Source organism: Anolis sagrei, chromosome 6 (genome assembly GCF_037176765.1).
Source record: "Anolis sagrei isolate rAnoSag1 chromosome 6, rAnoSag1.mat, whole genome shotgun sequence".
Classification (NCBI taxonomy): Eukaryota; Metazoa; Chordata; class Lepidosauria; order Squamata; family Dactyloidae; genus Anolis; species Anolis sagrei.
In genome coordinates this window covers 56,252,317-56,274,183 of record NC_090026.1, presented here as the reverse complement: position 1 = coordinate 56,274,183, position 21,867 = coordinate 56,252,317, and the positions used below count along the sequence as shown (strand labels likewise).

The following is a 21,867-nucleotide window of genomic DNA, read 5'->3' as shown; positions in this document are numbered from 1 at the left end:
ATATCTATGGAATATCCAGGGTGGGAGGAAGAACTCTTGTCTGTTGGAGGTAGGTGTGAATGTTTCAATAATAATAATAATAATAATAATAATAACAACAACAACAACTTTATTTATACCCCGCCTCCATCTCCCCCAAGAGGACTTGGGGCGGCTTACACGAGGTCATGCCCATCAATACAGTAAACACAATATAGCAATTGGCTGTCATTCATTCCCCTAAGTGCCCTAAATAAGCGAAATAAAAATATTTGTAATAATTAGTACTTACCCTTTGTAGCTTCATTGGCAAAAATGGCAGTTTCCAATTGAGTAACAGCATTCCTTTCATCCTCACTACTGACTGGAATGGGGTCTGGTTTCCTTACAGTTTCATCTGTTTGCACAACCTGAAAGGCATTAATAATAAATAAAGTAGCTGGTACTATATTAATCTTTTCCCTTCAAAAAGCCCCCTAATTTATTCATGCAGGTTAGATTAGATGCTTTTTTCACATCATATAACCATCAAGAAGAATTGTCATTATAGATAAACTCTTTCATATTATGCTTCCAAACACTCCACAGGCTTCATTTAGCTTATCTTATTATAATCCTAGTTGCCTTTGTGTGACTTCAAGCTGTTGCCAATTTATGGTGGTTTCTAAAGTGAACCTATCAGGGGATTTTCTTGATAATATTTTCTCAGAAGGATGTCCTATGAGACAGAGAATTTGACTTGCCCAGGATTATCTCATGGCCTTCCATGGCCATGCTAGGTTTTTAACTCTGGTCTCCGGAGTTATAAGATGCTCAAGCCACAATATCACACTGGCTCTATATTATATTGCTTACAACCATTAAGTTGATATCATGCCATCTGGTATGAAATTAGAAAAAAGAGGAATCAAGGTTCAGAATCTTTGCAAAAAACATGGCTAGAGAACAAATTACACACTATCAAGGAAAGAGTGATGGTATACATCACTACTTTTGAAACTGTGGGTCCTGACCCCAAATGGGTCCCCTTAGCTCCGTGTTTCTCAACCTGGGGTTCAGAACCCCTAGGGAGGTTGAGAGTGGTCACCAAAGACCATCAGAAAACACAGTATTTTCTGTTGGTCATGGGGGTTCTGTGTGAGAAGTTTGGCCCAATTCTATCATTAGTGGGGTTCAGAATGCTCTTTGATTGTAGGTGAACTATAAAACACAGCAACCACAATTCCTAAATGTCAAGGTCTATTTTCTCCAAACTCCACCAGTGTTCACATTTGGGCATATTGAGTGTTCGTGTCAGGTTTGGTCCAGATCCATCATTGTTTGAAGTCCACAGTGCTCTCTGGATGTAGATGAACTACAACTCCAAAACTCAAGATCCATGGCCACCAAACCCATCCAATATGTTCTATTGGTCACAGGAGTTCTGCGTGCGAAGTTTGGTTTCAATTCCATCTGTACTAGTGTTCAGAATGCTCTTTTATTGCAGGTTAACTCTAAATCCCAGCAACTACAACTCCCGAATGGCAAAATCAAATTTGGTCCAGTGAATGAAAATACATCCTGTATATCAGATATTTACATTACAGTTCATAACAGTAGCAGCATTACAGTTATGAAGTGGTAACGAAAGTAATTTTATGGTTGGGGGCCACCACAACATGAGGAACTGTATTAAGGGGTCATGATATTAGGAAGGTTGAGAACCACAGCCTTAGCTCAATGTTGGAGTTCCAAAATTTGGCAGCAGTAAATGTGATAGCAGCAATGTGTAGTGTTCACAGTGAACTCTGCACAAAAGGTTTCATCTGTACTCTATAAAAAGGGGAAATTAGCCTGTTCAACAAGTCTTGTAAATGCTGATTTACTTTCAGTAAATGTTTGAATTTATACTTATTTTCTATATGTATATACCTAGGGTCACTTAAAAAAATTATCCAGTGAAAAAATCTTAGAAGCTCTGATATACATTATTCAATTGTTAAATTTACCTTGTTAGAAGGTCGAAATTCTTGAATCTTCAGCTCAGAAATTATCTTTAAAATGGTTTCTTCTAACATATCCTGTGTTTTGTGGAAAACAACAGGGGCCGTTGTGAATTATGCAAAACCACATTTCATATGCTTCTTAACATTAAGCCTTCCTTTTCCAATAAGAAAAAAAATGATTTCACATCTTACTGAGCATAGGAGCAGAATCCTTGCCTCCATTTGTAATGAAATAAAAATACAATAATCAAAACTAGGGGAAAACACTCTAGATTTCGATGACATCTGAACTGTGAACATGTTGTAATACTCATGGATAATTTAACCCTAACATTATCTATGTTGCTTTCATATTACTTTAATCAGTCACTAATTATATATATTTCGTATAATACTCTATATAACCTCTCTCTGCTCCCTTTCAATATGTCAAATCAGCATCTAAAATTACTTACAGCTTACATTTTGCAAATGTTTTTGCAATTAGAAAAAAGCAAGATGCATATATATACAAAAATAATAATAGCCATCACCACCACCTTAACAAGAACCTCATTGACAAATGAGATTATAATTTATCTGAAGTGTTACAATAAAAAATAATCACATAAATCAAAACATTGATTGAGAACTGCTTCAAGGCATTTTTGGATATGGTTTAATTTTTTAAAAGGTTATTAAACCAGCAAAGGAAATGCTCTGATCAACATGCTAAAGAAACAAGTTATAATCAACATTATGGAAAAAAAACACAGAAAAAGTACAAAGAGTGCAAGTGTTGCATTCTTCTTCAGGAGACTTACCTTTTCTGTAAAAGGGACACAGTAAATGGTTGCGAATAATTTTGCTGTACTCAGCATGAAGCTATAGTGCCTGGAGAGAGAAAAAACAAACAAGAGATTGGGGTGCTTTTTAATTTTCTCTTTCTACTATTGTGCATACTGCAAAGCAAACTAAATAACTGCTTTTTCTTGAATGTGCTCTAAGGTGTGCAGTAAATCAAACCTGAAACATTCTCCATGTATTGTCTTTGCTGTTGTGACTAAGTACCTTTATTAGTAGTCTCCATGTTAATTATAGCAGGTTGAAATGTTAAGCAGTTTCCAAAGTACTTGAGATCAGTACATGGATCGGTTTTAGATCATAAGAATCAGAATACATGTTAAAGACTATAGGAAGACAAGTCTTCTGATAACTTATAGATGTATATTTTTAAAAATCATACCATAAAATATCAGGGGGGATAATAATTAAAATCAAAGTATACCAGTATTAGATTGACTCTATAAATTCATAAAAAACATACATAAAACTCTTTGCTTCTTGCAGTAAGGTAATATAAATATATTAGCATTTACTTACAAAGGGTCATTAAAATCAAATTGTATTGGAAAAGGTGGCCTCTTTGGAGATTGCCAAAACAAACCTGTTGATTTGAAAGAAAGCAATGTTTAATTCTTGAAAGTAGTGACTTGAAACACAATACATCAGTCAAAATGTACTGAATCAATTAATGCACTTACTGCCATCTTTCAATCGTGTATCAATGGGAAATGAATGAAGTAACTGGAGAGCCTAGATGAGGAAAAAAATAAATTGATGTATGAGTATCCCGTTACATTAATGAACCTTCTGAATCCATTAAGCGGTGCTAAAATCAAGCTTATTTTTCACAGAAAGAGAAAAGGCATTTTGACTAGTGATTGAAATACAGCATTTCAGAATTCCCTCTGGAATATTCCTCCTTCTGCAAAATCATCATCAGTTCTAAACTCTGGACAATGATGACACTGAAGGAACACTTATGTTTCTGCAAGCTGTTCCAGCTTGAGCAGGAACACTAAGGTTGGATAGATTTGTTTGGAAGAGCCCAAAAGTCGTAAAAAACTTCCGACTTTAGACTTTCAAAGCAGTTTTGAACCATGCAGGAAAGGTGGGAGGGGCAAATCCGAATTTCAACCACTTACTTTTTTAAAAAAAATTCCATAATGTTCGGATATCTCCCAAGCTTATTTTAATTTTCACTATCATTAAGCAACTTTGGTAGAGCCTAAACAGTTTTAAAATATCATGGTTTTCCTTCCCCGATTATGTAAAGAGGGATGAGATGGGCCTGGCTAAGCACAGCCATTGTTGTAGTTTGTGAAGGCCATGCCCCCAATGGTAGGGACTGCAAAAGGTCCTGCTGTTAAACTATATTTCCCATACTGCCTTGCTGCTTATTAGCCAACCTTCCTTTTCAGCAAAAAGTGTGCCTTGGCTTCCCATGCTCTGCGTCCTGATGTTTGCCATTATTTGCCACCATTTGCCATGATTTTTTCTTTTTGCCATTTTTCCCTGGCAGGGATCGAACTCACGACCTCCCGGTTCTGGGGGTGGTGCGCTCTCTCCGAGCCATCAACTGCCCTGTAGCAAATAGCAATTCGGAACTTATACTTATTCACTTCCCAGCAGGAAAGAAGGGAATCAATCTAGATGTCCCTTCATGGAGTCTGTATATGATTTCTGTTTACAAAGTTTTTGGAGAACAACTACTTTCAAAGTTAAGACCATCCAATGAAACAAGAAATTACACTTTCAAACCAGGAACAGATTTTATTATTAAAAATGTTTTTTATAAAAACTCTAAAAAAAATTCCCTGGCAGGGATTGAACTCGACCTCTCGGTTCTGGGGGTGGTGCACTCTCTCAGGGAGCCACCAACCACTCTATAGCAGATAGCAATTCGGAAATTATACTTATTCACTTCCCAGTGGGAAGCTGGATCAGTCTATAAAAACTTTATAAAAACAATTTTAAAATTCGCCAAAAATCCATGCATAAGTCAAAAGTTATTACATTTGGTGAGCTAACAGTGGTCCATGTGTTCTACCACTGAAGCAGTGGTCCATGTGTTCTACCACAGTGGTCCATGTGTTCTACTGACAACCTACTGAAGCAGGTTTCATCAGGATTGGTCTAAAAATGAGAGAGGGAGAATCCCCTGAAGTTTCCCCAGTGCCAGTGCTGTTTTTTTTCCTACTGCACATGCATGTCTGCTATTAACAAAGTTTCGTAAAGTTTTGAGATTTTTTAAAAAAAAAATCAGGAGCGACTTTAGAATCTAATCACCAGTGCTCCCTACATCCGAAATGAGTTTTGAACCATTTTTAAAAATCAACCAAGCATAAGGAACACTACTGAGTGCTATTCAGTGGCGCTGAGTAATATTCTGGGATCAAAAGGGAGGACTGGCTACCAAACTTCTCTGTACTTCATCACTGTCTTACTTGAAATATCATCCTAGTACTGTGCTCATGAGTAATTTGTGGCTTGACTAATACATTCATTAAGAATGCAAGATTCTTTCACCCCTTCCTAGTGACTAGACTTCTGCACTGTGTTCATCTGATTTGGATACTTTACTGTCCAACATAATTCTCTAACATAAAGCATTTTAAATTATGGGTCATGATCCTATTGGTGCCCCCGGTGGCGCAGTGGGTTAAACCCCTGTGCCGGCAGGACTGAAGACCGACAGGTTGCAGGTTCGAATCCGGGGAGAGGCAGATGAGCTCCCTCTATCAGCTCCAGCTCCTCATACGGGGACATGAGAAGCCTCCCACAAGGATGATAAAAATATCAAATCATCCGGGCGTCCTCTGGGCAATGTCCTTGCAGACGGCCAATTCTCTCATACCAGAAGCGACTAGCAGTATCTCAAGCCGCTACTGACACGATTAAAAAAAGATCCTATTTGAGAGCCCCCAACTGAATCTAGGGGTCCTGACAACTTCATGTAGCCTGCCACCTAGTAGCTGTTTCAGGCATTTATATGAATCCAGGAGTAAAAAGGAGAGCCATCAGAGTATATCCTGTTACTTGAGGTTATAAACCAGCCATGCCATCATGGCATGAAAAATTATGAAGATGCTCTATGCCCTGCAATATCAAATAGTCCACCAAGATCCATTTTTTTGAGAAAAATAAAAAAGCACAACCATCTCATTAGCATGCAAAATTGCTTTCATCTTTAATAAAAGGAAAAATTATATATATACACACACACCAAAGTGTTATTTAAAAATAAACTTCTTTATGATTCATTATCAGTACATGGTTGATTTGTATATTTATTTTATATACCAATATAACAGGGGTCATGTAAAAAACTTAGACAAAATGGGGTCACAAATAGAAAAGGTTTAAGAAGCCCTGCTTTAAAGGTCTTAAAAAATCAGGCTGATTTTTCTCTTCCAGTCCAGTGTTGGAAACAGGGAAGCCTCTTCCCAGAAAAGCTGTTTTAGAAGATGGGTTTGCCTATTGATAAGAGTGGAAAGTATCATCCAGAACCTGAGGAATAGAAGTCCCAGAGAAGGGAAACACTTAAAAAGAGATTTCCAGTTTTACTCCTATGCTCACATTAAAATGCTGAAAATATTCATGGGCTTGAACCAGGGGTCCTTAAACTAAGGCTGAGGGGCCGATTACGGCCCTCCAAGGTCATTTACCCGGCCCTCACTCAGGATCAACTTAAGTCTGAAACGACTTGAAAGCACACAACAACAACAATCCTATCTCATCAGCCAAAAGCAGGACCACACTTCCCATTGAAATACTCATAACTTTATATTTGTTAAAATTGTTCTTCATTTTAATTATTGAATTGTTTTAAGGTGTTTTTTTTGCACTACAAATAAAATATGTGCAGTATGCATAGAAATTCATTCATGATTTTTTCAAATTATAATCCGGCCCTCCAACAGTTTGAGGAACTGTGACCTGGCCCTCTGTTTAAGAAGTCTAAGGACCCCTGGCTTAAACAGTCTGGATCTCAGTTATTTAAAAAAATATTCTACAGGGACCCTTCTTGGTGACTAAAAACTTTAAAAAGCACGAACTAAATAACCAAACACTACATCCATTGAACTGATATCTTATGGAAGGTCACAAACAGGAAAGTGGTGTTGGTTAAATTATTTCCCAGCAGTTTATTCAACTGGTCATTTTTATTGGTTTAATGTTTGTTTTATTTGTAAATGGGTTTGCAATAAAACTTATTAAACCAGAAATATTCAAAGGCTGGAAAAATAAATACATTTAACACTGCAGTTACTTCAGCTAGCCTGAAAAATAAAAACACTGCTTTCTTCTTGTGATGCACATACAGATTTGGAGATATGAGTTCCTTAAACTGAACTAAACTCTATTTTTGTTTACTTTAATATTATTAACCACTACAATTAAAACAGAATCATATACTGACCTTATGATTGAAATATTTCTCAAATTTTTGTCTTGCTAATTCAACACATTGGGGCCAGCTTCTTGGTCTTCTACTGAGACACTTGATCACCTGGAAAGAACCTTCCAAACTCTCTCCAGACTTTATTCTCTAGGGAAGGACAAAGGGAGGGAAAAGTTGACAAATCTAGGGCCATGTCACATGATAGCAAACACACTTTTATGACTACAGCATGTAATTGTGGAGTACTATGGCAATTGTTAGTATCCTACACAGACGCACACACATAAAGGCAGTCCCCAAGTTACAAACATATGATTTACATCCAACTCCTAGTTACAAACATGGGACAACAGAAAGTGAGAGGAAAACCAATCAGTACTACCAACATTATGTGAGATTTATCACAGTAAAAGTATAAGAGTAGTTTCACATACACATTATAAAATAGACCATTACCTGTAACACCTCCTCTGCTGATGAATAGGTCCGCCAAAATTTGTTAAACAGGGAAGGCTTGTGTGAAAAAGAACTTTCAAACTAAAACAAAGAAAGAGTAATAAGAAAACAGTACTGAATATTTTTTCCACCTAATTTCACCATATGGGGGAAAAAAAAAGAATAAAATCTGTCCCACTCCTTAAATTTGGGGCAAGGTTGTAGTTTAGGTGTATTTCCTATTCACTTTAACATGTGTTCTATAAGTCAATTTCCTACCGAATAATGCCCACCATTTATTATGTTCTTAATAAAACTTACCTTGTCTCTTGCCCACTGTATTGTGTGTTCTGTAGCAGCTGGAAAAGACTTCAATGTACAAAATGGTATTTCCTCTTCAGGTGGATCTCGCTGAAAGTAAAAAAAAAACAACTTGATTTTGTTTTTTACCTATGTTCATTCTCATTGTAATTTCAACTACCAGACTAACTCCTCTCTTTGGACTCTATGAATATGTTTCCAAAATAATTCTAATGTATTGTACATGAAAACAAATATATTTCCAAAGGAAAATTAGGAGCTGAAATACAAGTCTAAAATTTACATTTTCAACTTTCAAGGGGCGCTACTTGCCAAATTCTTATTTCATAATTATTTCCGACTGGATCGAATCCCTAAGCTCACTTTAACATGCAAATAATACTGGTTTAATATGTTAATTTTATCTCTGTGTGTATAAATATTACAGCGGATTCTTTCTTTTAAAAAACCATTCAACCTTGGCATATTCTAAGGATATGCTAAATTTCCATGATCATCTAAATCTGACCTTTCCAAGAATTTCACAAATCACTTTTGAAACTAAAGTATCTTCAAAACCTATTGTGTGATGCAACATACAAATCTGTCATTGAATGTTTTATTTAAAAAAATCAGTAGGTCACACTGGGCTTAGCCAAACATTCAAGTAAAATAGATATTTGAAACTACAACATATCTGCAGAAATGTCTCACAAACATAACACAAAGGTGACATAGAAAGCATGACTGAGTTTAAAGATAGTTTTCCAACTGTAATAAAGAAGAGTTACAAATACACCAATTGAGGCAACAGCTTTCACTGGACGGAGCACTTACATGACTGTTGTACGATTCTGTTAAATGAGGAAGAATGACCTCAGTATGCCCTTTAGTTCCCATGGTTCCTGAGTCTAAGAGAGGGCGAAGGTTTGCTAGGCAGCGGCTACATGGAGGAAGCAAAATACTTTTTTTCAAAAACGTGAGAAAACAGCACATAGAACCTAACAGAGTTGGGGCAAAGAAAAAACATGCTATGACCCCCTGATTCATGTATAGTGATTGGACTGAGGCCCCTTGGTTCAAATCCTCACACCACCATAGAGAGTTATGGGTGACTCTGAACCAGTCACACACTCTCAACCTGTGAAGGCAATGGCAATCCCCACTGAATAAATGCTTCCAAGAAAACTCGATAATAGTGTCAATGTACATCAAAGTTGACTTGAATGTACATAACAACAACGAACAAGCAATTGGTGTAAACAGAAATGCTGTTAGCAGTTCTAGTAAAACTCCACGCCATGAATCTATAGCACTAGCAATTGACGCTAAAATGCCCAAACAAACAGTATTCTAGCTCACAGCTTCTTAAACTGTAGGTCCCCACCCTAAATGGTGTCCTCTTAGATCAATGCTGGGGTCATGAAAAAATCAGCAACAGTAAAAGATTTCTGAATGCCTCCCATTTACACAAATCTGTTAGCAACAATGTGCAGTATTTACTGTGAACTCCGGAAAAAAATCCTTTATTTTCAGTAAATCTTTGTTTTCTATACCTATTTTATACTAGTCGTCCCCTGCCATGTGTTGCTGTGGCCCAGTCAGTGTATATGTGTTTTGTGTGTGCATATATTTGTATATATGTGGTGTTGCGAAGAGTTGTAATTTTTGGTTTTTGGCTTTTTAAGTCTCTTCTGCTGTGTTTTTCAGTGTTTTTATGAGTGATGGTCATTTGCTGGCTGATAGGTGTATTGTGTCCAAATTTGGTGTCAATTCGTCCAGTGGTTTTCGAGTTATGGCAATTCCACAAATGAACATTACATTTTTATTTATATAGGTAATCTGGTTTCATGTAAAAATGTCTTGGGTGCAGTATTTACTGTGAACTCTGAAAAAAATCCTTTCTTTTCAGTAAATCTTTGTTTTCTATACCTATTTTATACTAGTTGTCCCCTGCCACGCTTTGCTGTGGCCCAGTCAGTGTATATGCGTTTTGTGTGTGCATATATTTGTGTATATGTGGTGTTGCGAAGAGTTGTAATTTTTGTTTTTTGGCTTTTTAAGTCTCTTCTGCTTTGTTTTTCAGTGTTTTTATGAGTGATGGTCATTCGTTGGCCTGATAGGTGTATTGTGTCCAAATTTGGTGTCAATTTGTCCAGTGGTTTTCGAGTTATGGCAATTCCACAAATGAACATTACATTTTTATTTATATGGGTTATCTGGTTTCATGTAAAAATGTCTTGGGTGCAAAGGGGTTGTGAGCAGAGAAAATTTAATAAGCCCTGCTCTAGCTCACAGATAGAACAGAATAGCTTTATTGTCATTGTGCAACGAAATTAAATGTCTTTCCCAGCACACATCACAAAAAAACCCCACACCCATTCCTCCACACACCAAACACCACAACACAGCCCTTCATATTTTGATTGAAGCACAAAATACTTTATTGCAATATTGACAGAAAAATAATCCAGAAGACTGAAATGTTGGTGACAAGTGGGTTTGTAAATCAGCCAAGACAGTTTGTTTTGAATTAACCGCTGGTGTGCATGTCCCATGAAACTATCATAAATGGCAAGAACTTAAAGAGAAAACCACTATGGAGAGACAAGAGAGAGTATGTAGATGAAACGCATACTTACCTGTCAATGTATCTCCTTGCTTCCACGTTGTCCAGAGCAGTTACAACAACATCTTGCTTGGTGTAGAAATCGTCATTGTATATATTTTCTGTAGCAGGACACACTTTGTTAAGATACGAATCTATCTTCATCTGAGGGTTGATGTTAAGGGTTGCAGCTGCAGCTGTGTAACTTTTGGGTTTCTAATCAAATTAAAATATTTTAAGTGTGGTTATTTTTTCATGCTGGATGCAAGAAATTAATATATCAGGAAGATTAATCTTACTGAGCCAAAGTATCATACTCAGAGGCAGGGCCGTAGCCAGAAACTTTTTTTGGGAGGGGTAGGAATTTTCGGGGGGGGGGAGGGGAGAGTTGAAACCTGCCTCCTAGCTCACGCTGAAGCAAAGAGCACTGCAGGGGGCAGAGCAGCCTTCAATAGCCTGCAGCTCCGCCCCTGTCAACCACCTCCACCAAGTCTGGCCTCCTTAATGAGAGCATTCAAACCTCCCCCCCCCAACTTGGTTGCTTTGCTACATCGGCTATTGCTGCAAGTAATGACAGTGTGAATAAATTGTCAATATTTGCCTGAGATAGTACTTGCAGTTCTGGAGGGACTCTTAATTTTTTGCATCTCATAGACTTAGCATGGGGATTTGGTTAACCAGTTAAAATTCATGAGTAAACCAGGTTTTTTAAAAAATCTGAAACATTTCGGGGGGGGGGGAGGAGTTGAACCCCTAACCCCCCCCCCCCCCCTCGCTACAGGCCTGCTCAGAGGTAACAACTATTTGATAAAATTGGGACAAACTTGACTCTTGAACAGAGAATGGGCACAAAACATTTTGTCATACATTGGTAGGTAGGCACTTTATTCCTGGGAGCAGTATATCATTTCCACTAAAAGGGTGGCTTTTTCTATAAAGTGTGTATAAATTCTATTAGATTATAAAATTATAATGAACATTAATATAGTACCATACTACATAAAATGGCAATGCTTAATCAAAGTTGAAGGCAACAGAAAAAAAGAGGAAGACAACATTATAGATTCACAGGACCTCTTGCAGGACAGTTAATGATTGGGGCTCTTGGGGGGTCTCTCATTGAAAGCAAATAAATGTACATTGATATTTAGTTGGTCAGACTCTCTTATGCATTTGGTGGAAGCTGTTTCTTACATACATTCTTTTGTTGCTTGAAAGTTTACCAATTACTGATAAAATACTGTGCAACATTACAAGTCAATGTAGTTTGTTTTCAAGCTAAGAGAGCCTTAGTTGCCTGGGAGGGTAAGTTATACCAGAGTATATGCAGAAGAAAAATGTCATCCCTCCACATTCACTGAGACTAGGCTACAGGACCCACATAAAAATGAAAAAACACACATTAAAAATGCTATTTTTGCCCAATAGAACAATTCTCTAAGAATTTCTAGATCATCCATCCTGACTCTATGGTCAACTTTAGCTGGAAACTGACCTCAGAATCAAATTGGAGAACCTAGAAATCCCTTGATAGGTGTTCTCTCCAGAAATCTCTAGGTTCTCCAACATTACTGAAGGAAGTTGACCAGAATCACAGTAGAGGACCTAGAGATTCCAAAAAAAAGCTTTTTATATCAAATCCGTGAATAATCGAATCCGCCAATGTCAAAACCACAAACGTGGAGGGACTGTATATTTCTGCCACTTCTATGGTTTTCAGTGCCACTAACCAGGATGTTCATATGGATGATTTGGCTGGAACGAGTCTTTCAGGCATTTTTACAGTGCTTCTGCTCGTACCTAGAATGCATTGCTGTGGATTACAGTACACCTCCCACCAGACATCTCCACTGTCAGACTATATTAACTGCTATAAGAGGCAGTACAAAGATCTGGGATGTCAGGTCATCCGTATACTAACAGTAAATATCATGGCCTACTACATACATGGTTCAACTCAGCATTTTGCATTTTGCTTGATCAGCTTGATTAATGAATTAATGATTTTTTTTCTGCTATCCATGACTGCGTGGAAAAAATGTGAAGCTGACTTTAAAAACTGGTATGATTTTCTCTAATTTGGAGGTTTGTAACTTGTAAGCAGTAAAAGTGTAGTATCTTCTCGAGCTAGCAAGTTTCACAGCTAGATTTTCATTTTTCTGGAACAACTTCTTGTCCCTGATTTTTTTTTCTTTAGTTTTGACATTTTAAATGCAAAAGATACATTCCAAATATTGTTTATATTTTTTTTTAAAATTGACATTTGGCATTTCAGTGAGCTGGGTTGTAGGTTTTTTCGGGCTATATGGCCATGTTCTAGAGGCACTGTCTCCTGACGTTTCGCCTGCATGTATGGCAAGCATCCTCAGAGGCAGTGACCTTACTACCTCTGAGGATGCTTGCCATAGATGCAGGTGAAACGTCAGGAGAGAATGCCTCTAGAACATGGCCATATATAGCCCGAAAAAACCTACAACAAACCAGTAATTCCGGCCATGAAAGCCTTCGACAATACATTTCAGTGAGTTTTCATGTTAGTTGTGGTTCCTTATAAAAGAAACAGAACATTTAAGACACAAATAAAACTCATACTCTCACTTGATTTGCAGAATTAAGGCTGATGTTCAAGTGAGCATTTGGATTGAGCAAGTCATAAACTAGCAGTGCAGGTATTGCTTTTGATTATTTTACTGATATTTTAATATGGTCAGTAGCTGTCTTGAGAATCTATTTTAGAGATGGAAAAACAATATATAAACCATTATGGTGCTGGTAATTACTATCATTAAGCAGCAACTGTGTGATATCTCTTTCAGGAAGTGGTCATTCCTGGACATGTTACCCAAGATCCTTTTCCCTTTTTAACTGATGATGTCTAACACTGATCCAAGAATGTTCAAATTCTGCACTAGTCATAAATGTGGATTTAAAGTTAGCAATTTCTTCTTTTTCATTTTATTTGTTGTATCAGGAGCGAACCAATGTATTTGAGAAAACACAAAGTTTAAAAACTTAGTATTCAATTAAAGGTCCTTTGACCAGTAGCTGACTATTTGGTCATTTCGTACCATCCAGTTGGGTGGCACTAAATGAAAGATCCCCTTCTTGAACGAAAGAAGGGGTGAAACGAAAGAGAAAGTTGAATGGTAACCGTTTCTTTGTTTGGTTTCGAGTCATGTGGCTTTTTTGTTGAAGAAGAGATAATTAATGTAAAGTAATGCATATGGAGACCCACATTTCCAGTTTCCTTAAAATAATTCTTTTCACCATTATACTTGATATGTTTTTAAAATCTCAAAATTACTGTCTGTCTTTTTGGCTTCAACATACCTGTATGTGATGTGGTCGGAAAAGGAACTGCCTGTTTAAGTTGGATTTTTCTATTAAATCCGGATCTGTAATTGTGACCTATAATAAGTTAGAGAAACAGAAAGCTGTAGTAAGAAGTCATATTCAATATTATCAAACCAATGGCAGCTTTCACAATAAGAAGCAATCCTGGAAATCCACAGCCTTGCTAACCATTCACGAATCTTAAGAGTCAAGATGGAATAATTCTAGAAGAGTTATTTGTGCAAGTCGTCATATCATCAATAATCTTAATTGTCCAGAATGTAATTCATGTTTTTCCAATTTATTTTTCCAGTGAATGTATTCATGCAATGTCATAAGTTTCGGTTTATAAAAACTAGATCTGACCAACTGAAGCACACAATTTACAAAAGTTCATGCGGTAGTTCAACTCAGTCTTTGGTAAACATTAGCCCAAGATACCTTGGTTACTAGAATGGTGAAAAAATAAGAATCTTAAAAGGAAATACAAATTAATACAATCCAAAAAGTGTACTTCTCACAAAATATTTGGTTTTCTGATGAGCAGAACAGAATTTCACCATGAAGTTTTATTACATTCCAGGCAGATGTGACCTGCTTCGTAAACTTCATAGGAGGAAAAAAGACAAATAGAAATAATAGTAGTAGTCATAGTAATAATAGTAATAATAATAATAATAATAATAATAATAATAACAATAATAATAATAATAATGTGGCTCAAAGCAGGATACAAGAAACTTTGAAACCAGGATGAAAGATAAAACCTACCATGCCCCTTTCTTGGCCAGTGCCCACACCAAGAAGTGCAAAGTTTTTCAACATTTCACAACCAATTGCACCGCAACCAACCTATAAAAGCAAAACAAAAGACAAACTTTTCACATTTCAAAACCTTATTAAGCAGGACACTGAATTACACTCCCTCCCAATATTAGAACACAGCAAAAATTATATTAAAATGTATAGATCATAGGGCCACATAGAATACTAACATGTTAAATCTAAAAGATTAACACTTTAGACAGCTTTTCACATAAGTAGTAAATGAGCAAAACTAATTTAAATGGCAAACAATAACTCTCTCCAGCATCTGAAGCCAAGTCCTGCATTCAAATACATATAAAATTATATAATATACTGATTCATACTATACAAGGTAGGCCCAGTATTTGTCTCATTTGTGCTTTGATTTTGTATCATCCATTTGGATGGCACTAAACAAAAGACCCCCATTTTAAACTAAAAAGGGGTGAAACTAAAGGGAAAGTTGAATGGTAACTGTTTCTTTGTTTGGTTTTTGGGTCGCGTGACTTTCCTCACGCGGCACAGGGAGTCCTTCCTCATGTGTCAGAGGAGGAGGAGGAGGCATTTGGGGCTTTTGACCAATCAGCAGCCAAGAAAACAGTGGCATCGTTAGACTACTTAATGGGGTAACTGCCTCCAAAGCGCCCATTTTGGGTGTGTCCTTCGGTGCTGCTGTGTGCTGGTTGGTTTGCTGCTGCTCTCTCTCCTGCCTGCAGTGCTTGCTTTCTTGCCTTCCTTGCCTAAGTTGCCTTGCTGCCAGCCAACAGGGAAAGATTTTATTTTTGCCTTAGCTTGGCATCTTTATGTTTTATTTTTCTTTAAAGGGGCTGGGAGTTTAAAAGGGGTGGATGGGTTTGGATGCTGGAAAGCGAGTGGGGCTTTGGGGGGGGGGGGGTAAGAGAAGGGGATCTCTTTCTTAGCTGCTTTCTTCTATTTGCTTTACTTTAATAATGTTTTTAAATCTTTGGGTGCCTGCTTCTGGCTCACAGAGCTTTAGTAACAGGGGGTTACCCTTATTTTGTGTTCTCCTCCCTTCCTCTCCTATCAAAATTACTTAATGGTTATATTTCTGTAATTTAAGCAAGTGTTATAAGTTGGCCTGTTCAGACTGTGATTGTGTCTAATGATCAGGGTGCTCTGGATGATGGGAGTGACGATGTGTCTAATGATCAGGTTGCTGTGGATACAGGGAATGACAATATGGTTCATGTTCAAAGTGATTCCTCTGATGGGAATGTTCCTGAAGGGAATGGGGATGATAGTCTGTGCCCTGGGTCTGAATGTAGCTCAGTTGATAGGTTAGAGAGGCCTTTATTGCTGCAAGAGGATTGTCAATGCCTTGGGCCTGGGAAAGGCTCAGCATAGTAGTCCCCTGGTCAGTTATCTCCTCCAGGAGCAGAAGTTAATGAGCCCTTGAACTGAAGAAGTGTTTTTAGTCAGCAAAGACAAAAAAAAACAGACTCTAAGGCGTTCAGAGAGATTACAGCAGAGGCTAGCAGCGAACCCAAGGCTGAGGAAAAAACCCATTCTTGGTTGTTTGGGAAACACAGTAGAGATAGTTGAGATACAAGTACAGAATATAACGGCAGACGAAGCATCGTTGGATTCACGCTAAGTTTGCCTTTGATTGATTCATGTTCAAGTGTCTCTAAGATCCTGAACTTTTGCCTCTGATTGATTCATGATCAAGTGCCTTGCTGTTTATTGCCTTGGAAATCAAGGATCTAGTTTCATGGACTCTGTTGGACTATTCTTCTGGAATATTTATTTTTTTTCCTTTCTACCCAATTTGGATTTACCTTTTACTGTGGATTGCTTTTTATTGCTTTGGCTTTTATTATCTTCAATAAACTGCTTGCTATTTTAACTCAGCTGTGTGATGTTTGAAGTCAGAGGGAATCCTGCTCTGGAGTGCAATACCAAAAGGAAATCCCCTTTTTTCCTCCTCCTCTGGATATTGCGATTTTTTTAAAAATAAAGATTTTTCAAAGGAAAGAAAATTTTGGGTTTCTATTGAATACTTTCTCACTTTAGAAAATCATTATTTCTCTATCAAACCTTCAGTCTCTATCAAACCTTCAGTCTCTCTCTTTCTATATATATAACTGCCCCTTGGGAAATCTATCCTTTCTTTTCTCCCTCTCCATCTGTATTGCCTCTGGGTTGGGTCCTATCTCTGTTACAGTTTTCACGACCAAATAGAATAAATGTTTTTTTTAGAATAAATATTTTTCAAAGAAAATAAATTTTTGGGCTTCTGTTGAATACCTTCTCATTGTAGAAAATCACTATCTATCAAACCTTCTGCCTCTCTCTATATAACTGGCCCTTGGGAAAACTACTCTTTCCTTCTCCCTCTCCATCTCTGTATTGCCTGGGTGGTTAGTTCCTCCTCTTCTTCATCCACACATAACCTCTGTTATAGTTTTCATAGAATCAGAGTTGGAAGAGACCTCGTGAACCATCCAGTCCAACCCCCTGCCAAGATGCAGAAAAACCACATTCAAAGCACCCCCAACAAATGCCTATCCAGCCTCTGTTTAAAAGCCTCTAAATAAAAAGCCTCCACCACACTCCAGGGCAGTGAGTTCCACTGCTGAACAGCTCAAAAAGAAGAAATGAAGTTGGGGCCAGCAAGGGAAAGAGGAAACAAACCATGATGTAAGGCTCATCCTACAAGTCATACTTACTAAGAATACATTCAAGTTTTGCAACTTCTGGCACAAGGAGTCTCCGATGCAGGCTCTCAAGGCATCATATCTATCTCCCCTGATGGAGAAAAAAAAATATATTTGTGATGACAGACAGAAAGAGAAGAGAACAAGAAGGGAGAAGGATTTTTTCCAGAATTACTTAACCATCGTGTACTCAACTATTTTAATATCAGACACATATAAACAACCAGGCCACATACAATGCAGGTGGCCCACTGGAAGTGCCAATAGACTACATCCACTAATTCCTGTCCCTGCAGTTTAGATAGTTTCTAAAAGTATAGCTGTGCTGGGGAAGACAACAGGGAAAATTATTCCTTCTGCACAACCATCTTTCTGCCAGGTCAATAAACAAGTTTGGTGGATGTGTGATATTAGAAAGATAACACCTTTGTTTTCTGATGGTTCAATATGCACCAACTTTTTTCATGAACAAAATCACTAAAAAATTGTGTAAAAAATTATATTCAAGGTATGTGTATAGGGTGCACATGAAACATGAGTGAATTTTGTGTTTAACCTGGGGTTTCATTTTCAAGTTATCTCATTATGTGTGTATATGCAAATATATTGATTCCAAAATCCAAAACAACCTGAAATCCAAGACTCGCAAGCATTTCAGATAAGGGACACAACCTCTTTTTGTTAATAATTGATCAGAATTTGCTCTTCCAACAGGATCACACACTAATTTACAAAGTCATTTCCAAAATAACCCAGGGTCAATTATGTAATATAAGCTGGAATTTCTCAACACGGTATTCCTTCATGTTTATTAAATTATTAACATTGTTAATACATTTAAAATAAAATTTTAAAAAACACACCATTGGATAGAGTGTGTGATATAATCATTGAGTACTGGACTGAGATGTAAGGAAGCTGCATACAAATGCCCATTCAGCTGTGAAGCAGAAGCCAACCATTATTTCCCAAGGAACCAACTACATGTGGCTGGTGTGAAGATCAAGGGAAGACCCATATATGTTACACTGAGGTCTTTGAAAAAAGGGTAGGTTATAATAAATGTACATAAATAAAACGAAATCAAGAATTAGAAGAGCTGTATTGTGCCATTTTAAAATATTTACCTTGGTAGAAATTCTTCACTGCTAGCTTTTTCGAGACATGGGACTAATTCTAATGCATCAATGTAAAGCTAGAAGGAAACAAATAAATACATTCACCATCTATAATATTTACAAAAAAATACACTCAGAATAAGCATCTATATATCAACAGATATTTTGAAAAAATATTAGAATAAAACAGTAGAACGAAATGATGGTATTCTGCACATACCATTCCAGATGCAAAAATGGGGGTTTCATATTTATGGATGCTCTCACCCTAAAGTTTACTCCATGACAACTTAGGGACACAACTCACGATTTTTCTGAAGTATTAAAAAGCCACGTGAAAGAATATTTAAAAGTCCAGAAAATTATTATCTCCATTCACAACTTCCATCTAGCACCTGATGAAATCTTGCCTATATTAAAACTTTCTGGCATGTTTGCAACTACAAGAAAACTATTAACACAGCAGCAGCAATCCTAAACATAATGATTTGGAAATTAACTCCATCAATATATACTCCTCTCATTTCAGAAACAAAAGTGTTTGTGAGAAATATATTAATTCTCTTCAAGGATTGGAACGATAAAAAGAAATGGACACTTGAAAATGGTATGAATATGTGTGGGACCAAATACAACTTAATATTATAAGAAGCAAAAACAAAAACAAAAAAAAACATGGTCAGACAAACAGAAGAACATTAAAGAAATTGGACTACATTTAACCTGATGAAATCTTGACTATATTAAAACTTTCTGGCATGTTACAGGCTATTAAACCAGATGATAAAAGTTGAAAGAAAAAAATGGATAGAATGGAGAAAAGGCTTATGTAACGGAAAACAAAATAGGGAACAAAATAGGTCAACAGGGAAGGGGGATGAGTGGGTGTGGGGAGAGGGAATGAAATAGGAAAAAAAGTATCGTAATTGTGGTTATGTATAATTTTTTTAAAGAATAAAAAAATTAAAAATAATTATCTCCAAGAAACATATAATGAAGGTCAACCAAGGTGTTAAAAGGCCTGGAAACTAAGTTCTATGAGAAATAGATTAGGAACCTAGGTATGTTTAATTTGGGCAAGGCAAGATTCAGAGGTAGTCCAACAGTAATCTGAAGGGCTGCCATAAAGAAGATGCAGCAGTCTTATTTCCTACTCCTTTAGAAACTAGGACACAAACATCTTGATTTTATTTGAGAACACAGAAATGCTGGACCACTCTCACAACCACCATGTCAGACTACACAGAGAAGCCACTGAAATACACAAGCATGTGGACAATTTCAACAGAAAGGAGGAAACCATGAAAATGAACAAAATCTGGCTACCAGTATTAAAAAACTCTAAAATTGCAACAGCACAACAACAGAGAGGAAGCAGGCAGCGACATCTAATTACCTCTCAACAAAAGTTTGCCCCAGGCACAGTCAGGCCATTGTATGCTAATCAAGGTGGTCAGTTGAAACATTCACACCTAGCTCCAGCAGAGAAGAGTCCTTTGTCTCACCCTGGTCAGTCCACAGATAAACCCTTTTGCCTAGTTCCAACAGACCTCACTACCTCTGAGGATGCTTGCCATAGATGCAGGCGAAACGTCAGGAGAGAATGCCTCTAGACCATGGCCATATAGCCCGAAAAAACCTACAACAACCCAGTGATTCATGAACGCCTTCGACCAGGCCCGTAGCCAGGATTTCTTTCGGGGGGGGGGGGGGCTAAAAAATTTTCAGGGCGGGATTCGGGGGGGGGCTGAGTTTCGGGGGGGGGCTGAGTCTGAGTAAAAGAGGGTTTACCCTAGCAAACCTTTTGTATCATTACCCCAATACCCCCATGCATATGGGATATATTGAGTATGGTGATCAGATCATGATATGAATAAATATAACAGTTTAAATAATGCACCAGTAAGGCCTTTTCGCAAACCACCATGAGAATTTTGGGGAGGGCTGAAGCCCCTCAAGCCCCCCCCCCCCCCCCGGGCTACATGCCTGCCTTCGACAATACATCTTGATTCAAATTATATGAAAGGAATTTCTGCCTAAATATAAGGAGGAATTAATGGTAAGAACTGTTCAACAGAGAAACAGAGTCTCTTATAAGTAGCTTTGATACCTTCCTTCAGAGAAACAATCCATTCTGGTTTAAAGGAGTTGTGCTAACATGCAACCCACTCTTCTTGTGAACAATGTTTTTACAAAAGTGGTTTATTCAACATGACAAGTTTTGATTAATCAATGCTTTACAATTTTATCCAAGCAAATATCTAAGGCCTGAACAAGACCTCAAAATCAGGATTGCAAGCTGACAACTTTAATTTTAGAAACCTCAGCCAATGAAAACTGGCCTTGATTCATTTAATAATAAAGAAGTCCTATATGCCAAAAGAGGAAGAAATGAAATATGGAAGTGCAAAGCAGGAGTTTGGGACCCTGGATGCTGAACTGGACTTGGATGTGGCTATATTGTTGTTAATAATATTTTAAATGGACATTTTAATGTTTTAACTAATGTTAATTTGTGTTACATCATTTTGGTTGTATGTGTTGGCATGGAACTGTTGCCAGTTGTAAGCCACTCTGAGAACCCCCCCCCCCCCCGGAGTGTGTGTGTGTGTGTGTGTGTGAGAAGGACAAGATACAAATTCTTGAAATAATAATAAAAAATAAGTCACCAGTCCCCCAAAACATCAAGGAGACCAGAATTTAACCTTTTGCTCACCAAGTATTCACATCTCTAAAGTTATGTAACAAGGAAAACTGACCCACTGTTGCAGGGGAGAAAACTTTCCTGTTACAGCTTTCAGGACTTCCTGGCTGGCAACACCACCAAGTGCTGCCGTGAGGGATGCCAAAGATCCTTGAGCCGTCTTTGACAGCCATTTCACCATGTCTTCATTAACTTGAGGCTACAATGCAGAATGAAATAATTATCACATCTGGAAATTAAGATGAGTTATTCAAACCTTTAACTGGTTACATCATAAAAGAGCATATAAAAGGGCAGCAGAACACACATGGAGTAAGAATTCATTATCCATCCAAATTCAACTGACAGCTTCACTTTTTGTGCACAAAGAAGGCTATGCCTAATTCGGAAAGCCTTCTGCTAATGAGATGTTCAGATCTTTGACAAGGACTATCAGAGCTTCTGTTCACAGTCCACTGTGAAGAGAAAGTGGAGAAAATACAGAAACAAAAAAGTGATAGCAGAATCACAGGCCTAAAAAGAGCAATAAAAGATAGACAATAAAATATCAACCCCATTATCAATGCTAATGCTAACAAAGTTGACATTTTATTACCTAACTTTCATGTATTTATGCCCCCAAAAGTATCTGCTTTTAGATGTTGTTAGCCATTGTTGTAAGGTAAACCCTGAAAGTAAAAAAAAGTAGAGGGT

The 21,867-nt window shown here is 37.4% G+C and overlaps 1 protein-coding gene across 1 annotated transcript in view; it reads right to left on the bottom strand.

Moving 5' to 3' along the window:
* Positions 1-21,867, bottom strand: part of UBA6 (ubiquitin like modifier activating enzyme 6) — a 55,963-nt gene that overhangs the window by 6,689 nt on the left and 27,407 nt on the right. Inside the window, exons 14-28 of the mRNA XM_060781400.2 lie at positions 21,230-21,373; positions 18,480-18,547; positions 17,365-17,443; positions 14,639-14,719; positions 13,865-13,942; positions 10,569-10,750; positions 8,764-8,869; positions 7,948-8,037; positions 7,648-7,728; positions 7,210-7,338; positions 3,488-3,539; positions 3,327-3,390; positions 2,768-2,837; positions 1,968-2,039; positions 272-389 (exon numbers count right to left, since the gene is read on the bottom strand). Of these exons, the coding sequence (XP_060637383.2) occupies positions 272-389; positions 1,968-2,039; positions 2,768-2,837; positions 3,327-3,390; positions 3,488-3,539; positions 7,210-7,338; positions 7,648-7,728; positions 7,948-8,037; positions 8,764-8,869; positions 10,569-10,750; positions 13,865-13,942; positions 14,639-14,719; positions 17,365-17,443; positions 18,480-18,547; positions 21,230-21,373 (1,414 nt within the window). The remainder of the gene's footprint in view (positions 1-271; positions 390-1,967; positions 2,040-2,767; positions 2,838-3,326; positions 3,391-3,487; positions 3,540-7,209; positions 7,339-7,647; positions 7,729-7,947; positions 8,038-8,763; positions 8,870-10,568; positions 10,751-13,864; positions 13,943-14,638; positions 14,720-17,364; positions 17,444-18,479; positions 18,548-21,229; positions 21,374-21,867) is intronic.